This window comes from Anguilla rostrata, chromosome 2, assembly GCF_018555375.3.
Source record: "Anguilla rostrata isolate EN2019 chromosome 2, ASM1855537v3, whole genome shotgun sequence".
NCBI lineage: Eukaryota > Metazoa > Chordata > Actinopteri > Anguilliformes > Anguillidae > Anguilla > Anguilla rostrata.
The window spans coordinates 70,774,983-70,793,803 of NC_057934.1; the positions used below are offsets into that span (position 1 = coordinate 70,774,983).

Below are 18,821 nucleotides of genomic sequence, written 5' to 3' on the forward strand. Positions count from 1 at the left end.
TTATACTGTGGCCAGTAAAATACTCGAATTGAGTGCAATGCGTTTTTATTAGTAATTGTTAAAATACAAACAATGAGCTGAAATGGATTTCAAGATCTTGGGGTGCTTTGCGGAAACGGTAGAAGGGGAAAGGTCTGCACTTCGGTGAAGCTCGCGTTTCGGACCGTCATCACGGCGCTATATTCTACTCAGACCACCAGGGGGAGTCATCACGCGCTTAATGCACCGCATATATTTTATACCGTAATGTGCATACAGTGCATACCGGGTACTTGACCTATATTTCCCTTCAAAATGCTCCCACTACATTTTATGGAAATGATGCAACCGGCCTGCCACCTTGCAAGTCCCGTCCTGATCCTTACAATCTCGGTCGGCTTTACTGCGATTGGCCAGAAGCAACTGCAATCGTGATAATCATTGGTCAGTGCGCACGTCCCTCAAGGCAGTTACCCGGAACATGTGGCACTAGAGAAAGGAGGCGGCCACGTTGACTGTCGGCTGCTAAGCGAGCGCCGTTTTGTTTCATTACAAAACCGAAGAGGAAGTAGGATTTTCACTAGCTGTTGAGTTGAGATATTTTCAGTTTTCCCCCCAATTGTAAGGTAAGTATTGCCACGGATCTGGGCCGCTTTTAGGTTGACTGTGTCGCTTTAACCGCCGATTGTGACAGTTTAGCTAAGGTTAAATTTACACTGAATTGGTATATGGTTTGACTGATCAAATGCGTATCTTTGATCAAGTAACAGTAAGCATCTTGTTATAGCTCGGTTGCTAAATACATTACAAAACCATACTGTTCACTGGTACAATTTCCTCACAAACCTAAACGGAACCTAACAAGACCAGCAGATGTTCATTTATATGAATCAGTTGCATTTATTTAATTGGGAAATTCATGAATTGGCGTGCTTATTTATGTAGATGCCCTCATATACATAATCTTCAGTCGTGACGTGATCCACAATTATTGCTTCTTGGTGGTAATTACTAGCTAAAATGTATTAGAAAGAAACGCGGAAACGTGCCTACATGTGTCACGCAGCGCTGCTGATGCATTTCAGAGTAGAGTCTGAATTTAATTTGGAGCTGCTGTTCAGTGACTCGTCCGGGTTTTGTTTACAGGGCAGCCAGATTCGCGCAATGAGCGTGGGGTTCATCGGTGCGGGGCAGCTGGCCCACGCGCTGGTGAAAGGATTCGCCGCCGCCGGTAAGACCGTGACCGTGACCTACTTTTGACCTACTTTAAACCAGCCTCGGAGGCTGAGGCCCCTCCGGCCGTGCTGAATTGAAGCTGTTGTGTGCTGCCTGCGGCTTAGTTTCCTATTGGCTTGTTCAGACCTCTTTCACACGGGGACCTGCAAAATTGTCGGGTTCAGTCATAGCCACTGGTTAGGTGGGCTAGTTTCCCCCGTTACATTATATTTATTTAGCAGACGCTTTTATCCTAAGCGACGTACGGAAGTGCATATCAACGTCATTGGAACAACTACAAAACACAGGTTCGATAAGGTAGAAATAGTCATTTTGTACAGTTATTCATAGCCAAGAACACAAAGCCCGGTTCGCACAGTGAACATTATGTTCATAATGGAGGACAAATGCAAACGAGGCAGCAGTTTGTCTGTAAAACTGTTGGATATATTTCTGAATAGGGTAATGGTTTTGGCCGAGGTGTAAATCCTACCAGCACAACACAGTTCAAGAGTGATAGTTTTTACAGAACTTACGGTGCCATCTTTAACCGTTGCAGCTCAGCTATATATGATCCCAAATAGTTCATATAAGATAATCACTGGAAGCATACTTTAAAAATCAAAACGTATACGCTGAGTTGTTTTCAGGTAAAATGCATAGAAAATAATGATTTTAGCCAAGTTAAATAGCTACATATATCTTCCCTTGATATGTGGTGCTTGCAGCTTGCTACGTTGGGTTAAAAAAATAAATTAAAAAAAACTGGAAGAGCCTGACACAGATGTTTACCAGGGAGGAGTGTCGCACAGGGCACAAGCTATTCCTGAGGCAACGATGAGAATTTTGTAATGGGGTTCTGACAATAGACAAAGCCTCGTCGAGCCGGGAGGGTGACGCTGTCTATCCCGTTCATGAACGGAATGTTCGGAGCGCCCTCACAAAATCACCGTGCAGCTCCAGCGTCTTCTCTCTGTGCTGTGTCTCTTTATGTGAGCGGGACCTGTTGAGAGGGCCGACTGAGAAAAGTGGGCTCTTCGTTAAACTAATTGTGCCAGAAATGAAACCGTCTTGGGTAAGAACAGCAGAACCCTTTTGAGTGCTTTTTGCGGGAACCTTGCTGCTTTCGATTTCCGCAGGTCTTACTAGGTCTCCTGACCTGGCAAATTGGGGGAACGTCTTGCATTCCGGGTCTTGTTCACACATGACACCAATATCTAAAATATCTAACATTTACGGGTTGAGATGCGTGTGTGAAGGGGGCATAATTCTGACTAAAGAATGAAACCTTTATTGCCCCGAAGGGAATTTTTCTTGCACACAATGAGCGATACAACAACCGTATACCAAAGTAACAATGACAGACAGTAATCGCAAACAAGTCATCACAAACAAGTCAACTAATGCAGCATACATAAATCCCACAATGTTTTGATGTGATTCTCTCTCTCTCTCTCTCTCGTGATTCTCTCTCTCACTCTCTCTACCTCTCTTTCTTCCTTCCTCTTTCTTTCACTCTCCCTCTTTCTGTCTCCTTCTGCATCTCACTCTCGCCCTCACTCTTTCCCCTCTCTCTCCCTCCCCCCCTCTCTCTTCCTCCCTCCTTCCCCCCTCTCTCTCCCTCTCTCTCTCTCTCTCTCTCGTAGGTGTGATTGCCACCCACAGGATCACAGCCAGTTCTCCAGACACGGATCTCCCGACGGTGTCTGGGCTGAGGGTGAGTACGTGCCCAGGACGCCCCATTGGCAGGCACCGCTGGGCAGGGGGGCACAGTTTCTCCCTAAATCTCGAAGACTGACATCTCTTGCCTTTAACCCCCCCCCCCCCCCCCCCCACACCCCGACCCCGGTGCAGAAAATGGGGGTGAATTTCACCACCAGCAACAAGGAGACGGCCAATAAGAGCGACGTGCTGTTCCTGGCGGTCAAGCCGCACATCATCCCCTTCGTGCTGGACGAGATCGGGCCCGACATCGAGGACCGCCACCTCATCGTGTCCTGCGCCGCCGGCGTCACCATCAGCTCCATCGAGAAGGTGCGTCCTGCTCGCGCCCCGCGCCTCTGCTGCTCGCCCCGCCCCCTGCTACTCGCCCCGCCCCCTGCTACTCGCCCCGCCCCTCTGCTGCTCGCCCCGCCCCTCTGCTGCTCACCTGAGTCTGTTTCAGAGTGCAGGTGTGTCAGTGTGCTCACCTGAGTCTGTTTCAGAGTGCAGGTGTGTCAGTGCTCACCTGTGTCTGTTTCAGAGTGCAGGTGTGTGTCAGTGCTCACCTGAGTCTGTTTCAGAGTGCAGGTGTGTGTCAGTGCTCACCTGAGTCTGTTTCAGAGTGCAGGTGTGTCAGTGTGCTCACCTGTGTCTGTTTCAGAGTGCAGGTGTGTCAGTGTGCTCACCTGTGTCTGTTTCAGAATGCAGGTGTGTGTCAGTGCTCACCTGTGTCTGTTTCAGAGTGCAGGTGTGTCTGTGCTCACCTGTGTCTGTTTCAGAGTGCTGGTGTATCAGTGCTCACCTGTGTCTGTTTCAGAGTGCAGGTGTGTCAGTGCTCATCTGAGTCTGTTTCAGAGTGCAGGTGTGTCAGTGTGCTCACCTGAGTCTGTTTCAGAGTGCAGGTGTGTGTCAGTGCTCACCTGTGTCTGTTTCAGAGTGCAGGTGTGTCAGTGCTCACCTGTGTCTGTTTCAGAGTGCAGGTGTGTCTGTGCTCACCTGTGTCTGTTCGAGAGTGCAGGTGTGTGAGTGTGCTCACCTGTGTCTGTTTCAGAGTGCGGGTGTGTGTGTGCTCACCTGTGTCTGTTTCAGAATGCAGGTGTGTCAGTGCTCACCTGAGTCTGTTTTAGAGTGCAGATGTGTCAGTGCTCACCTGAGTCTGTTTCAGAGTGCAGGTGTGTCAGTGCTCACCTGTGTCTGTTTCAGAGTGCAGGTGTGTGTGTGCTCACCTGTATCTGTTTCAGAGTGCAGATGTGTCAGTGCTCACCTGTGTCTGTTTGAGAGTGCAGGTGTGTCAGTGCTCACCTGAGTCTGTTTCAGAGTGCAGGTGTGTCAGTGCTGACCTGTGTCTGTTTCGGAGTGCAGGTGTGTCAGTGCTCACCTGTGTCTGTTTCAGAGTGCAGGTGTGTCAGTGCTCACCTGTGTCTGTTTCAGAGTGCAGATGTGTCAATGCTCACCTGTGTCTGTTTCAGAGTGCAGATGTGTCAATGCTCACCTGTGTCTGTTTTGGAGTGCAGGTCAGGTGTTTGTTGGTAGTTTTCTGACCATGGTTTTTTCAGGTGCTCTGTGTTCAGTTCCTGTTTAAATGTAGTAGGTCCTGTTTTTTTTTAGGATGGAGAAAAAGTCCCTTTCATTTGCATGGAGTTGAGCAGAGGGGGTCTGTTTGAGAGAAAGTGCAGACAAAGCAGATCATCTCTATTCAGACCCCACTGTTCCCCCCTCTGGCTTTCTCTCTCCTCTTCCCCTCTATCCCTCTGTCCCTATCTCTCTTTTCTTTCTCTCTCCCTGTTTTCTCTCTCTCTCATTTTCCCCCTCTCACCTTCCTCTCTTCTGTCCCTCTTTTCTCTCTACCTCTTCCCTTCTTCATTCATTCTCTCATTCCCCCTCCCTATCTTCCACCCCTCTCCATCTCTTAATTCCTCTCTCTCCCCACTCCCCCTCCCTCTGTCTCTGTTTCCTGTGCCCTATCTCCCTCCCTCTCTCTCTCCCTGCTCCCTTTCTCTTCCTTTCTCTTCCCCCGCTCCCCCTCCCTCCCTCCTCCCTCTCTCACTGCTCCCCCTCCCTTTCCCCCCGCTCCCCCTCCCTCTCTCCCTCTGTAACCCCTAACTCCCCCCCTCTCTCCCCTCTGGTCCAATGGCAGAAGCTGCTGCAGTACCGCCCGGCCCCCAAGGTGATGCGGTGTATGACGAACACGCCGGTGGTGGTGCGGGAGGGGGCCACGGTGTACGCCACGGGCACGCACGCCGAGGTGGAGGACGGCCGGCTGCTGGAGCAGCTCATGGCCAGCGTGGGCTTCTGCACGGAGGTGGAGGAGGACCTGATCGACGCCGTCACCGGCCTGAGCGGCAGCGGCCCCGCCTACGTAAGCCCCGCCCACCCCGGGGGGGTCAAGGGTCGCTCCCGTTGCAGTTATATAAATCCCGCACTGTGCGTGTTGCTGGTGTTCGTGTGCGTGATCTTAACGTGTGTGTTGTTGACATGTGCGTGTTGTTGACGTGTGCGTGTTGTTGACATGTGCGTGATCTTAACGTGTGCGTGTTGTTGACGTGCATGTTGTTGACGTGTGCATGTTGTTGACGTGTGTATGATCTTAACGTGTGTGTGTTGTTGACGTGTGCGTGTTGTTGACATGTGCGTGTTGCTGACGTGTGCGTGTTGCTGACGTGTGCGTGTTGTTGACGTGTGCGTGTTGCTGACGTGTGCGTGTTGTTGACTTCGCAGGCGTTCACAGCACTGGACGCTCTGGCGGATGGCGGGGTGAAGATGGGGTTGCCACGGAGACTGGCGGTCAGGCTGGGAGCACAAGCCCTGCTGGTCAGTCACCCCTCTGTACCCCCCCCACCCCCTCCTCATCCTGTACAGTTCCGTTCTATCGCTCTCACTCTCTGTCCATGCCCTCCGTCCCAATCCCCCATCCTCCCTCATACTCCTGTCCCCTCGCACCCCTGTCTCTCTGTCCATTATCATAGTCAGGGTGTCTTCATTATCTGTCGTCTCCTTAGCAGCCACCATAGCTTAGCTTATTTATTTGTACATTAATATTCATATGCATACGTCTGTACATATTTAATAACCTGAGCTGTACCTCAACAGCATTGGCCTGATTAGGATTTGAACCTGCAACCTGCTGGTATTCCCCCTCCACCCCCCCCCCCCCCCGCAGGGTGCAGCGAAGATGCTGCTGGACTCAGAGCAGCACCCGGGCCAGCTGAAGGACAACGTGTGCTCACCAGGGGGCGCCACCATCCACGCCCTGCACGTCCTGGAGAGCGGCGGCTTCCGCAGCCTGCTGATCAACGCCGTGGAGGCGTCCTGCATCAGGACCAGGTGCGCTCAGGGTCCGCCCCCATTCCCCCCCACCCCCCCCATCCCGCCGTGGAGGCGTCCTGCATCAGGACCAGGTGTGCTCAGGCTCCGCCCCCCCCCCCCCCCCATCCCCCCGCCGTGGAGGCGTCCTGCATCAGGACCAGGTGCGCTCAGGCTCCGCCCCCATTCCCCCCCACCCCCCGCCGTGGAGGCGTCATGGTTTAGGGCAGGCGCTGTGGCCTGCGGACCGGACCACGGACCCGTCTGGCTGCACCGAGCGAGGGCAGGAGAGCGGGTCTCCCGCAGTGTGGGGACGCTGCGGCAAACGCACGAATGAACATCGACCGCCGGTGAACGTCAATCCCTCGCGCTGCCATGCCGTGCTTTGGACAGTAGAGGGCGGTACTGGCCGGTGAGAAAGTGATTAAGCGGAGGAGAGAGAGGTTCAGTGCTCCGGTCTGAGATGTGCACTCCCGGACTCCGCTGCTTTCCTCAGTTTGCCGTTTTCTCGCGGCGCTCTGGTAGTCTGCTCGAGTGGGCGCCCCTTTCATGGGCAAATACCATACCAACTTACTAGTGTATTATTTGATTTTATTTATTTTTTGCTTAGTTTCTGAATGTGTATTTTTGTTTTTTCTTTCTCTTTCCCTTCCTCTCTCTCTCTCTCTCACTCTCTCCCCCCCCTCTCCCTCCCCTCCCGCTCTCTCTGCCCCCTCTCCCCCCCCCCCTCCCCCCTCTCTCTCAGGGAGTTGCAGTTCCTGGCTGACCAGGAGAAGATCTCTCCAGCCGCCATTAAGAAGACGACGCTGGACAAGGTGCTGCAGCAGCCGGGCGTGGCCGGGACGGGGGTGGGGCCTAAGGGCTCCGTCAACATGTTCAACAGCAAGCGCCCTGGGATGAAGAAGAACTGAGCACACACACACACACACACACTATACACACATACACGCACACTATACACACTCTCACGCACACACACGCAAGTGCACACACACACACTCTATACATGCATACACACACACAGACACACACGCATGCACACACACACTGACCCTGCAAAGAAACAGAAGAGCTTTAGCTGCGACCCGGCCCTCCCCTGTTCTCTCTCTCTCACTACGGACAGTCTGCTCAGACGAACTCTTACATACGGACTGGTGTCCGAGGAGCTTTGGCATCAGCACGTCTGCGTTTTACACCCGTATAAGCTTCGTGCGCATATTGCAGACGGAGCGTGCGCATATTGCAGACGGAGCGTGCGCATATTGTAGATGGAGCGTGCGCGTGTGACTGAAAGCTATCGTTTGGTGTCCGTTTCCGTCACCCAGCGCTTTGGTCCCGTTAGGTAGAGCATCAAGTCCCCCCGGGTTCTGAATGTGTGTGTATTACATCTCTATTTCCTGCTCTCTTGCAGGGACGTTACAGGTGATATTAGAGCTAGTTCTAATGCCCTTACCAGGGATGGGATTTCTTCCTGATTTTTTTTTTTTACCTGATCAGGAAAAACTTTTTTTTTGTTAGTTTTGAGAGGCCCTAAATATCTGTGGGTGACATTTGTATTGCTCCGGTTGTTTTGCTGTCAGAGCGTTGAAGCTCTTGGTGTGTGTGTGTGTGTGTGTGTGTATAGAGTGTGTATGTGTGCACGCATGTGTGCGTGTGTGTATGAGACATTTAGGGCCTGAAAATCAGTCTTTCCTGTAATCGGGGAAAAATCAAGTCCCTGAAAATCAGTTGCAAAACCCAGTTAGAACTTAGAATCGGATACAAACCTGACCTGCCAGGCCCTGTCCACAGCTGCCTTGCCAGTCACGTCGCATCACTTCCTGTTACAGACTTCCTGTTGAGATGAATGTCAGCTTTATGATGTCACAGAACAGACTTGACTTTCTGACAGCTGGACCTATTTCTCCAGAGTTGTCTTTGACATCAGTGGAAAAACATTGACAAATTCTCTGCCGTCATGTTTTCAGAAAACTGGCCTGCAGTTTGGTATATCATTTCATGAATACATTTTCTTTGTGTATGTATGCTTTTGGAGAGTCTTCCTCAGGCTGCACAGTTTCTGCTACAGTTGGTATAGGTCAAGAAAACGACTGCCCAGCTTTAACAAATGTAATTTCTTTTTTTTTGTTGTTGTATGAATTAGCCGTGCAGTAGGAACGTGGGATTGCCTTACAGATCTTCTCAAATTGACAGCGTACATCACACCCGTCAGTGTTTTTTATTTTTTTATTTTTGTACAAGTAACCCTTTTTCTTTTTGTCTGGGCACAGACTGAACTGTTTTTTATTTATTTGTTTGCGAAAGCCCCATCCATATATTCTCAGATTTTTGGTCAGTTTCTTTTTTCTATTTGGTTCTTTTACAATCGGTACCTTGTGGCAGAACACAGTGAAGATGAATCCCTTGACCACTGATTCTCGGTCCTGTAAAAACATGTAGGGGACGTTATTAAAAGCTGCTAACCCCCTAAATTGAGGTGCTTTGGATTTTTTAAATGCTGAATGCCTGCTGGGGTCGATGCCCTGCCTCTGAAATATGTACTTATTTATTTATTTATTCATTATTGCTGAGCTTGTCTTGGGCATCACGTGTTCCAGAATGTTTACATTTGAAAATTTGTATTTAACAAATTCTCTTAACGAGCGATTCATAAACACAGTTTATGATAATGTGAGATGAACACTGGTATAGACAGGTGTAGGGTTTGATTAGCCTTTAGGTAAGGGATTAGGGTTTCATATTAGACTGTAGATAAGAGTTTAGGGTTTGATATTAGACTAGATAAGGGGTGTAATGTTTGATATTAGACTAGATAAGAGTGTAGGTTTTTATATTAGAATGTAGATAAGGGTTTAGGGTTTGATATTAGACTAGATAAGGGGTGTAATGTTTGATATTAGACTGTAGCTAAGAGTTTAGGGTTTGATATTAGACTAGATAAGGGGTGTAATGTTTGATATTAGACTAGATAAGAGTGTAGGTTTTTATATTGGAATGTAGATAAGGGGTGTAGTGTTTGATATTAGACTGTAGATAAGGGTGTACGGTTTCATATTAGACTAGATAAGAGGTGTATGGTTTCATATTAAACTGTAGATAAGGGTGTAGGGTTTGATATTATCCTGTTGATAATGGTGGTGTGGTTGGGATTATTACCTGTAGGGTTAGGGTTGGGATTATTACCTTTAGGGTTGGGATTATTACCTGTAGGGTTAGGGTTGGGATTATTACCTGTATGGTTAGGGTTGGGATTATTACCTGTAGGGTTAGTGTTGGGATTATTACCTGTAGGGTTGCGGTTGGGATTATTACCTGTAGGGTTAGGGTTCGGGTTATTACCTGTAGGGTTAGGGTTTGGACTATTACCTGTAGGGTTAGGGTTTGGATTATTACCGTTAGGGTTAGGATTATTACCTGTAGGGTTAGGGTTAGGATTATTACCTGTAGGGTTAGGATTATTACCTGTAGGGTTAGGGTTTGGATTATTACCTGTAGGGTTAGGGTTCGGATTATTACCTGTAGGGTTAGGGTTCGGATTATTACCTGTAGGGTTGCGGTTCGGATTATTACCTGTAGGGTTGCGGTTGGGATTATTTCCTGTAGGGTTGCGGTTGGGATTATTGCCTGTAGGGTTGCGGTTGGGATTATTACCTGTAGGGTTAGGGTTGGGATTATTACCTGTAGGGTTAGGGTTGGGATTATTACCTGTAGGGTTAGGGTTGGGATTATTTCCTGTAGGGTTGCGGTTGGGATTATTACCTGTAGGGTTGCGGTTGGGATTATTACCTGTAGGGTTAGGGTTGGGATTATTACCTGTAGGGTTAGGGTTAGGATTATTACCTGTAGGGTTAGGGTTCGGATTATTACCTGTAGGGTTAGGGTTCGGATTATTACCTGTAGGGTTGCGGTTCGGATTATTACCTGTAGGGTTGCTGTTGGGATTATTGCCTGTAGGGTTGCAGTTGGGATTATTTCCTGTAGGGTTGCGGTTCGGATTATTACCTGTAGGGTTGCGGTTGGGATTATTGCCTGTAGGGTTTGGGTTGGGATTATTACCTGTAGGGTTAGGGTTGGGATTATTACCTGTAGGGTTAGGGTTTGGATTATTACCTGTAGGGTTAGGGTTCAGATTATTACCTGTAGGGTTCGGATTATTACCTGTAGGGTTGCGGTTGGGATTATTTCCTGTAGGGTTGCTGTTGGGATTATTGCCTGTAGGGTTGCGGTTGGGATTATTGCCTGTAGGGTTAGGGTTTGGATTATTACCTGTAGGGTTAGGGTTTGGACTATTACCTGTAGGGTTAGGGTTTGGATTATTACCTGTAGGGTTAGGGTTCGGATTATTACCTGTAGGGTTCGGATTATTACCTGTAGGGTTGCGGTTCGGATTATTACCTGTAGGGTTGCTGTTGGGATTATTGCCTGTAGGGTTGCGGTTGGGATTATTTCCTGTAGGCTTGCGGTTGGGATTATTGCCTGTAGGGTTAGGGTTGGGATTATTACCTGTAGGGTTAGGGTTGGGATTATTACCTGTAGGGTTGCGGTTGGGATTATTGCCTGCAGGGTTGCGGTTGGGATTATTGTTAAACGGCGCTGTTTGAGGAGCGACAGGTGGGTGCTTCCTGAGGACATGTGCAGGTCATAAAGGTGCCGCTTCAGCCCCAGGTTCAGACCTACAGTGTGCTGGTTATAAGGCCACCGCTGCAGTTACTGAAACTGGGCTGGTGCTGTCTGATTATCTACACACGCCTAACCAGATGCACATTAGCCATGTATGCTAACGCAGGGCTACATAGGGCAGCAGTTTGGGCTAGTGCTAACATTATCTACACACTGGACCAAACCAGACGTGCATTACTCAGGTGTGCTAATGCAGCTACATAGGGCAGCCGTTTGGGTACTGCCCTTGTAAATCAGAGGTTGCGGGTTTGATTCCCAGATGCAGGCCACTGCAAAACTGTATTTCCTGTAGGTCTGTATTGTGTGTGTATTATGTTCCGATCACCTGGATTTGCTCATTAGCACAATTCATCAGCCAGGAGGTGGAGCTAATTAGCGAAATCAGCTGGCTGAGTTCACGGGTGGAAGAAACGCATGGCGGGGCTTTTACTTTCTGACCCCTGGACCTTAGGCCACTGCCAGCTTCACACAGACGTGGGGACACGTCGCGGTTAGCCCCATAAAGTCATTAATGTCTGGTTGATTGATTACTTTATTTTTATCCTCCCTGCTTTTTTGTGTAGGATTCATTAAAGCGTTTACAGACTGCCTGTGGAGAGCAGGTGGGGGCCGTTAGGAAGGGGGCGGGGGGGGGAGGGCATTTGATTTACAAACCACCACCACCACCCCACCCCCCCCTTCCACCCACCAAAAAAAGGTTGTAAAACATGAGTGTTTAAATCTCACTAAATGCCTTCATCTGCATAATTCAGCAGATGAAAATGTCTCCGTTTGCAAAGGGGAGTGAGAGAGAGAAGGAGAGAGAGGGAGGGAGAGAGAAGGAGAGAGAGGGAGGGAGGGAGAGGGGTGTGCCAGGACACCAGTTTCTCCATTTCCACCTGGGCGTAATGGAGTCCATGAATTAGTGATGAGTCGGTAATTGAATTCGCGAGGGACCTTTTCCGCGCTCCTGAAAGGCGGTCCCGCCGCTCGTCTCCCCCCGACGCCCGCGGACACCGCCGTGCCGCTCTGCCTCTCTCGCCGCGGACGGCGGGGAGGGCACCTGGAGGCAGGGGAGGGCACCCGGAGGCAGAGAGAGGAAGGCACCTGGAGGCAGGGGAGGAGGGCACCTGGAGGCAGGGGAGGGCACCTGGAGGCAGGGGAGGGCACCTGGAGGCAGAAGAGGACACCTGGAGGCAGGGGAGGTCATCTGGAGGCAGGGGAGGGCACCTGGAGGCAGGGGAGGGCACCCGGAGGCAGGGGAGGGCACCTGGAGGCAGGGGAGGGCATCTGGAGGCAGAGAGAGGAAGGCACCTGGAGGCAGGGGAGGACACCTGGAGGCAGGGGAGGGCACCTGGAGGCAGAAGAGGACACCTGGAGGCAGGGAGGGCATCAGCATGGAGCGGCAAAGGGGAGGGCACCGGAGGCAGGGGAGGCACCGAGGCAGGGGAGGGCACCCGGAGGCAGGGAGGGCACCGGAGGCAGGGGAGGGCACCTGGAGGCAGGGAGGCACCTGGAGGCAGGGGAGGGCACCTGGAGGCAGGGAGGACACCTGGAGGCAGGGGAGGCACCTGGAGGCAGGGGAGGGCACCTGGAGGCAGAGAGAGGAGGGCACCTGGAGGCAGGGGAGGACACCTGGAGGCAGGGGAGGGCACCTGGAGGCAGGGGAGGGCACCTGGAGGCAGGGGAGGGCACCTCGGAGGCACCAGCAGGAGAGGGCACCTGGAGGCAGGGGAGGCACCTGGAGGCAGGGAGGAGGGCACCTGGAGGCAGGGGAGGCACCTGGAGGCAGGGAGGCACCTGGAGGCAGAGGGACACTGGAGGCAGGGGAGGGCACTGGAGCAGGGAGGGCACCTGGAGGCAGGGGAGGGCACCGGAGGCAGGAGGAGGCACCTGGAGGCAGGGGAGGCACTGGAGGCAGGGGAGGGCACCTGGAGGCAGGGAGGACACTGGAGGCAGGGGAGGGCACCTGGAGGCAGGGAGGGCACCTGGAGGCAGGGGAGGGCACTGGAGCAGGGGAGGGCACCTGGAGGCAGGGAGGGCACCTGGAGGCAGGGAGGGCACCGGAGGCAGGGGAGGGCACCGAGGCAGGGGAGGCACCGGAGGCAGGGGAGGGCACCTGGAGGCAGGGAGGACACCTGGAGGCAGGGGAGGGCACCTGGAGGCAGGGGAGGGCACCTGGAGGCAGGGGAGGACACCTGGAGGCAGGGGAGGGCACCTGGAGGCAGAGAGAGGAGGGCACCTGGAGGCAGAGAGAGGAGGGCACCTGGAGGCAGGGGAGGACACCTGGAAGCAGGGGAGGGCACCCGGAGGCCTGCTGTATGCAAGCATTTCTGCCACTTACTCGCGGTGTATACACCAACCTGGCTGTCGCAACCCGCCACCTGAATCATCCCCCGTCTTAAATTCCCCCCTAAAAGCAAGTCGTTCTCTCCCTCTCCATCTCAGCTGCTGTGCGGTGAGCGTTCTGGCCCAAAATGGCCGCCACACATCACCCAGGCGGGGGTGCTACACGCTGGTGGTGGCTGGAGGTGAATTCCCCCCCTCATCACTGTGAAAAGCTCTTTGTACACGTGAGGAATTACCATTATTCCGAAACTGCTGCGTAGAGGGACACTGGAACAGTTTGCCCAAGCGAGCCAATCACGTGTTGGGTCCCACCTGATTGGATGAGTGAAGTGAAGGGAAGCTAGCCTGAAGCAGCCCTTGTAGTGTAGAACATGGGCTGTGCTTGGATCCAATTTTTATTCATTTTTCCCCCTTATGTTCCCTTCCCTTATTTCACGGGGGGGGGGGGATCCCCAGGATGCCTGGATGAAATATGGCAGCCACACCCAGAGTCATTCGGTTCTGATTTGGGGGGGGGGGGCGTTTACAATCCCTCGCTTCCTCGTTTGTTTCTTCCCTCCTAGCTTATGAAAACACAAGCTTCCAGCGAGAAAGGAATCCCACAATGCAGTGCTCCACACGTGAAGAAGAGATGACACGGCCATTCAGCTTGATTTTTGGTTTGTTCCTCGTCTGCCCCCCCCCCCCCCCCCTTGCAGGGCACCTGTTGAGTTCACTTGTTGCATGTCACAAATTTCGTCACAAAATGGTCGATTCGAGGGATAGGGATATGTTGGAGTGTATCTGAATGCAACTCTGGCGTAGAGTTTGTGTCATGAAAGTTTATGACGTGCCAAATTGTGGAGTCTTGATGGACTGCTAGCCCATCCAGACTAACAGATATTTATGTGTAAGACTGAAATATCTACCCAGATAGCCCTAATGGATTCACCAACTGCGCCTGTGATTATAACAGTCAACACTGGAACTGTAAAGTTTCATTCTTATACGACACATAACAAAACACAATTTGCTTTCTGTTTTATTGACAAACGCAAGTATTGGTTTAATGGTACTGAACATCATTAGACATCATGAGACGAGTCGGTTCCTCTCTCCCCAAGGACAGGATTATGGTTTTGTGATTTCATTTTGCATTATGTTGTGTTCCATGGGATTTTAGACAATCCAGTCCAACTCCGCTTTCTTGTCAACCATCCAAATGTTTCTATTTCCCCACAAAACAAACGGCAAGTCAATCAAACCATTGTGTGTTCTGCTCCTGTTTACTGGTCACCGTGTCCCTCTCTGCTGTGATTGGTTGGCTCAGGGATGCCGGGAAAATGTCCAAGATTACAATCTGGGTGAGACGGAATGCCCGCTTGCCAGCTCCCTCATTTCATTAGCCTCATTCCCACAGAGGGGCTAATGGCCAGGGTACTGGAGGAGGGTAGTACGGGAGGAGGTGGTGTACTGGAGGAGGTGGTGGGTGGGAGGAGTCGCTGTACGGGAGGAGGTGGTGTACTGGAGTAGGGTAGTATGGGAGGAGGTGGTGTATTGGAGGAGGGCAGTATGAGAGGAGGCACTGTATGGGAGAAGGTGGTGTGTGGGAGGAGGCGCTATATTGGAGGAGGTGGTGTCTAGCGGAGGTGGTGTATGGGAGGAGGTGCTGTACTGGAGGAGGTGGTGTATGATTGAAAGTGGTGTATGGGAGGAGGTGCTGTATGGTTGAAGGTGGTGTATTGAAGGAGGTGGTTTATGGGAGGAGGTGGTGTATTGAAGGAGAGTAGTATGTGTGAGAGATTTAAAGTGATGTTCAACAGACACCTGTTAACATGTTATATCACAGACCTGCGTAAATACAGATAGCTATTTAGTACAATATGAATATTTAATAATTACAACAAAGATGTTATTGCCTTGTAGTCTATTAGCTTTACGCACCCTTGGTAATAATGTGATCATTGTAGTCATTCAATATTTATGCTTTGTACTGAATAGATAGATACCTGTCTGCAGTAAATTTCCCCTGGAGATGCCAAGGAGGACCTAGGTCAATACAATTACAATTTTTTATTTATTTATTATAAAATGCAAAATTGTAGGAAAATGCTTGACGGGCTGTGGCGGTGCTATATGGAAATTTGCGACAGGGCTGTCCCCCCTTACCCCCCCCCCCACCCCCCCTTACCACCACCATTGCCTGTCTGATTTAATCCATCATTGCCGATAATCCAGATAAGGTTTATTTTAACCGAAAAGCCTAAAATATAACATTAATGAGCTATTGGAATATAACAAAGCAGTCGATGCAATTCAGTTTTATATACCTCCGATTATACTTTTTTAAATACACGGGTGAAACTTACTGGACCGACACGGAGCCAGTATCGAGCCACATCCTCAACACAAGCAGGACTGATGCTAACCCAGCGGCCTAACCCTAACCCTAAAAATAGAAGTTTAGGGGAAAAAACGTGCCTGGCTGCTATGGAGATCCAGACTTTAATTGGTTGCATTGCCCGGCATAGCCATAATTGTCTGGGTGACATTCGTGAATTTTGTGCCAAAGGTCCGCACAATTGTGCCAAAAATGATGCCCCCCCCCCCCTCCCGCCACCCCCCAAAGTCCTTGTGTTGTAGGACGAACCTGAAGGTGTTTCGAAAATCATTTAACTAAACGCTTGTTGCGTCTTCATCAAATTGCTTCGTCCTCAAGGCCGAGCATTCCACAAAAGGTGTTCCTCCTCTGCCCTGTCCTCGACCAGCGCTGCATTCAAGACCGGTTTCCGAGGGCAGAAACAAGTTCTTTCTGTCGAGATAACGGCGGTTCGGAAAAGAGGGAGGGGAGGATAAGAACTCATTTTAAAAGTTTGTGGAAAATAATGTTTTACGTCTAACCACACAATGGCCGCCGTGAGCCTTAAAAGGACGAGTGGCGGTGGGATTTATTCAGATCTCCCGCTCGTCGTCTTAACCCCGTCTTTCGATTTAAATGGGCCGTGCGCCGTCGGCAGCGCTCCTCTGTTTGTTCCTGCGCGCGACGGAGTCTCGGGGAGACGGAGCATTTCGGTAATCCTTCTTTTATTCCGAAGGTTACCCTCCGCTAGGCGCCCGCCGCTCTCCGCGCTGATAAATCTGCCCTCAACACCTTTCATTTGCTTCTCATTACGCCCCGGCTTCGGCGGGCTTTTGTTGCGTTCTTCGAACGGGGAGAGGGAGGAGGAGGAGGAGGAGGAGGAGGAGGAGGAGGAGGAGGTGGGCGGATAAACGTGGATAAACGCGCACGATGTCGGCCCCCTGCTCCAGCTCGCGGCAAAAGAGCTGAGCTGTAACCAGAGAAAGGTCAAGGACAAGCTCGGGAGGTGAGAGCGGTTGAGCGGTTGTCTGGCAGTCGGAGGGTTGCCGGTTCGATCCCCGCCTCTGGGCGCGTCGAAGTGTCCCTGAGCAAGACACCTAACCCCTAACTGCTCCCAACGAGCTGATTGGTACCTTGCATGGCAGCCTCTCGCCGTTGGTGTGTGTGTGTGTGTGTGTGTGTGTGTGAATGGGTGAATGAGAGGCATCAATTGTAAAGCGCTTTGGATAAAAGCGCTATATAAATGCGGTCCGTTCACCGTTCACCAGAGCCGCGGATCCGACCCGCGCAGCTCAGCGCACGGTGCTCACCTGAAGGCACCGCGTTTTAATGCCCTGCTCACTCCTCTCTTCGGATCGGACTGTAAATCAGTCGCCGAATAATCAGCGCTCTTTCCCCCAGCCCAACGTTCCCGGGGAAGTCTGCCTTCAAAACCGGCGTCGGTGAAGGCGTAGCCGCCCTATTCGCTTGTATTTTATTTTAATCTAAACGAGTGAGATTTAGTGGGCTGCTTGGAATAACGTAGGTCAAAACACGAAACAGAGTATGTTTTCACGTGCCGATTACAAATGCCCGTGACGGACCCCGCACTGGGCATGTCGAAGTGTCCTTGAGCAAGACACCTAACCCCTAACTGCTCTGGCGAATGAGAGGCATCAATTGTAAAGCGCTTTGGATAAAAGCGCTATATAAATGCAGTCCATTTACCATTTACCATTTAAAGCAGTGGCTGGTGTGATACCGGGCTGTATACCTGTATATTTTAACTAGGTATTAGCCGAAACGTGCCCTCAGACCCTCTGCACTCCGTCTGCTGTACATTCCGAAAGGGGGTTCCTTTTATTTCTACGTCCTCACGGCAGTAGTGTGCGACAGTAGAGTCACCTTCTGCCGTACGCTCAGAGAGCCATCTGAAAACGACGCAGGCTGCTTCTTTAAGACGTACGTTGACGATTGTACTTTTATCTTTGCACGTTTCTGTGCTTTTACTTGCTTTACGATATACTGAATAGATGTATTGTTTTATTTTTTCCATTCATGTCTTTATAGTTATTTTACTTTCATCAGTAGAGCACCTTGAGCTGTAACATTTGTATGAAAAGTACGATACACATAACATTCTTGTCATCGTCATCATCATCAAGTCAACCATGTCTTTCTAAAGTAACTCCCTTTTCTTCCAAAATATACCTGGATCAGCGTTTGGGACAAGTTAGGGCCAAGCCCAAGAGATGCACCGGAGAGAAACCGGTCTGCAATGACCGCTGAAAATGGAATCCGCGGAACAGGTGTCCTCCAGAGGGGGCTAGCGGAGGCCCGCGCACGGCCAGCAGCCTCTACGAGCTGAAGACGCGGCGATGTAGACCGCGGACCAGTGTTCTGTTCTCAACGTTCAGTTTAACAAGGAGCCCGACGGTGACAAATTCAGCTTCGTTCACGGGGGGTTTGCCCCGTTCACAGAGGGTTTGCCCCGTTCACAGAGGGTTTGCCCCGTTCACGGGGGGTTTGCCCCGTTCGGGGCGGTAAACAGTGGCAACCGAATAAAAAGCTGATCTGATTTGTAGCGCTCAGATTCTGTCACCTGACATAGGGGCTCGCTCCCCCTGCTCCCTCTGCTGCCCCCCCCCCCCCGCTACTAAAATAGCCCGTGGCAAACCCGACCTTTAGCTTAGCGCGCGACTTTATTTAAAGCTTCGTACGCTGAAGCTCATCGTCGGCGTGCCTCTAACAATGATGCGCTGGCGCATGAAAACCAACACCGGTGTCACTACGGCGACAGTGTTGGTATTTCTCCGGCACACCGGTGACCTAAATTCCCTGTCAAGCGCAAGCCGCGCGCGAGACAAAGCGCCGTCGTAAACACACAGATGTGCTCGGGCTGGCTACCCAAGATGCATTGCAGAATCCCCTCATTAAACGGTACCTGGGGAATAAAGTGCCGCTGACAAAAGGCATTACATCAAACTGTGGCGTGCTGTTATCGTCCTCATTAACATTTTACTGTTTCAGAACACAGAGATGTTGTGTTTTTTTTTTTTTTTAATCTTTAGATCTCTGTGGATCTGGGGGCCTCTGGATACCGCTTGTCCTATAATGAGCAAATTTGGGTGAGATGTCTCTTTAGAGGGCACTGTGACAGGTTTATTTTGAGACTCAAACCAGCAAACTCCTGATTATCATCGCTGTACGTTGATGATCCACCCTCCTTTCAGCGCGTGACCCTAACACGCTCGGTCTGGACCCTCAGCTTGGCCTAGTGTCTACCCTTTAACAGGGC

The 18,821-nt window shown here is 51.0% G+C and overlaps 1 protein-coding gene across 1 annotated transcript; it reads left to right on the forward strand.

Annotated features, from left to right (window-relative positions):
• Positions 1–446: 446 nt before the first annotated feature.
• Positions 447–8,669, forward strand: pycr1b (pyrroline-5-carboxylate reductase 1b). Its single transcript, XM_064324855.1, has 8 exons — positions 447–605; positions 1,126–1,210; positions 2,841–2,911; positions 3,049–3,228; positions 5,033–5,254; positions 5,614–5,706; positions 6,056–6,219; positions 6,944–8,669. The coding sequence occupies exons 2-8, from the start codon at positions 1,144–1,146 to the stop codon at positions 7,107–7,109; spliced, it is 963 nt and encodes a 320-aa protein (XP_064180925.1). The 5' UTR covers positions 447–605; positions 1,126–1,143; the 3' UTR covers positions 7,110–8,669.
• The last annotated feature ends 10,152 nt before the right edge of the window (positions 8,670–18,821 follow it).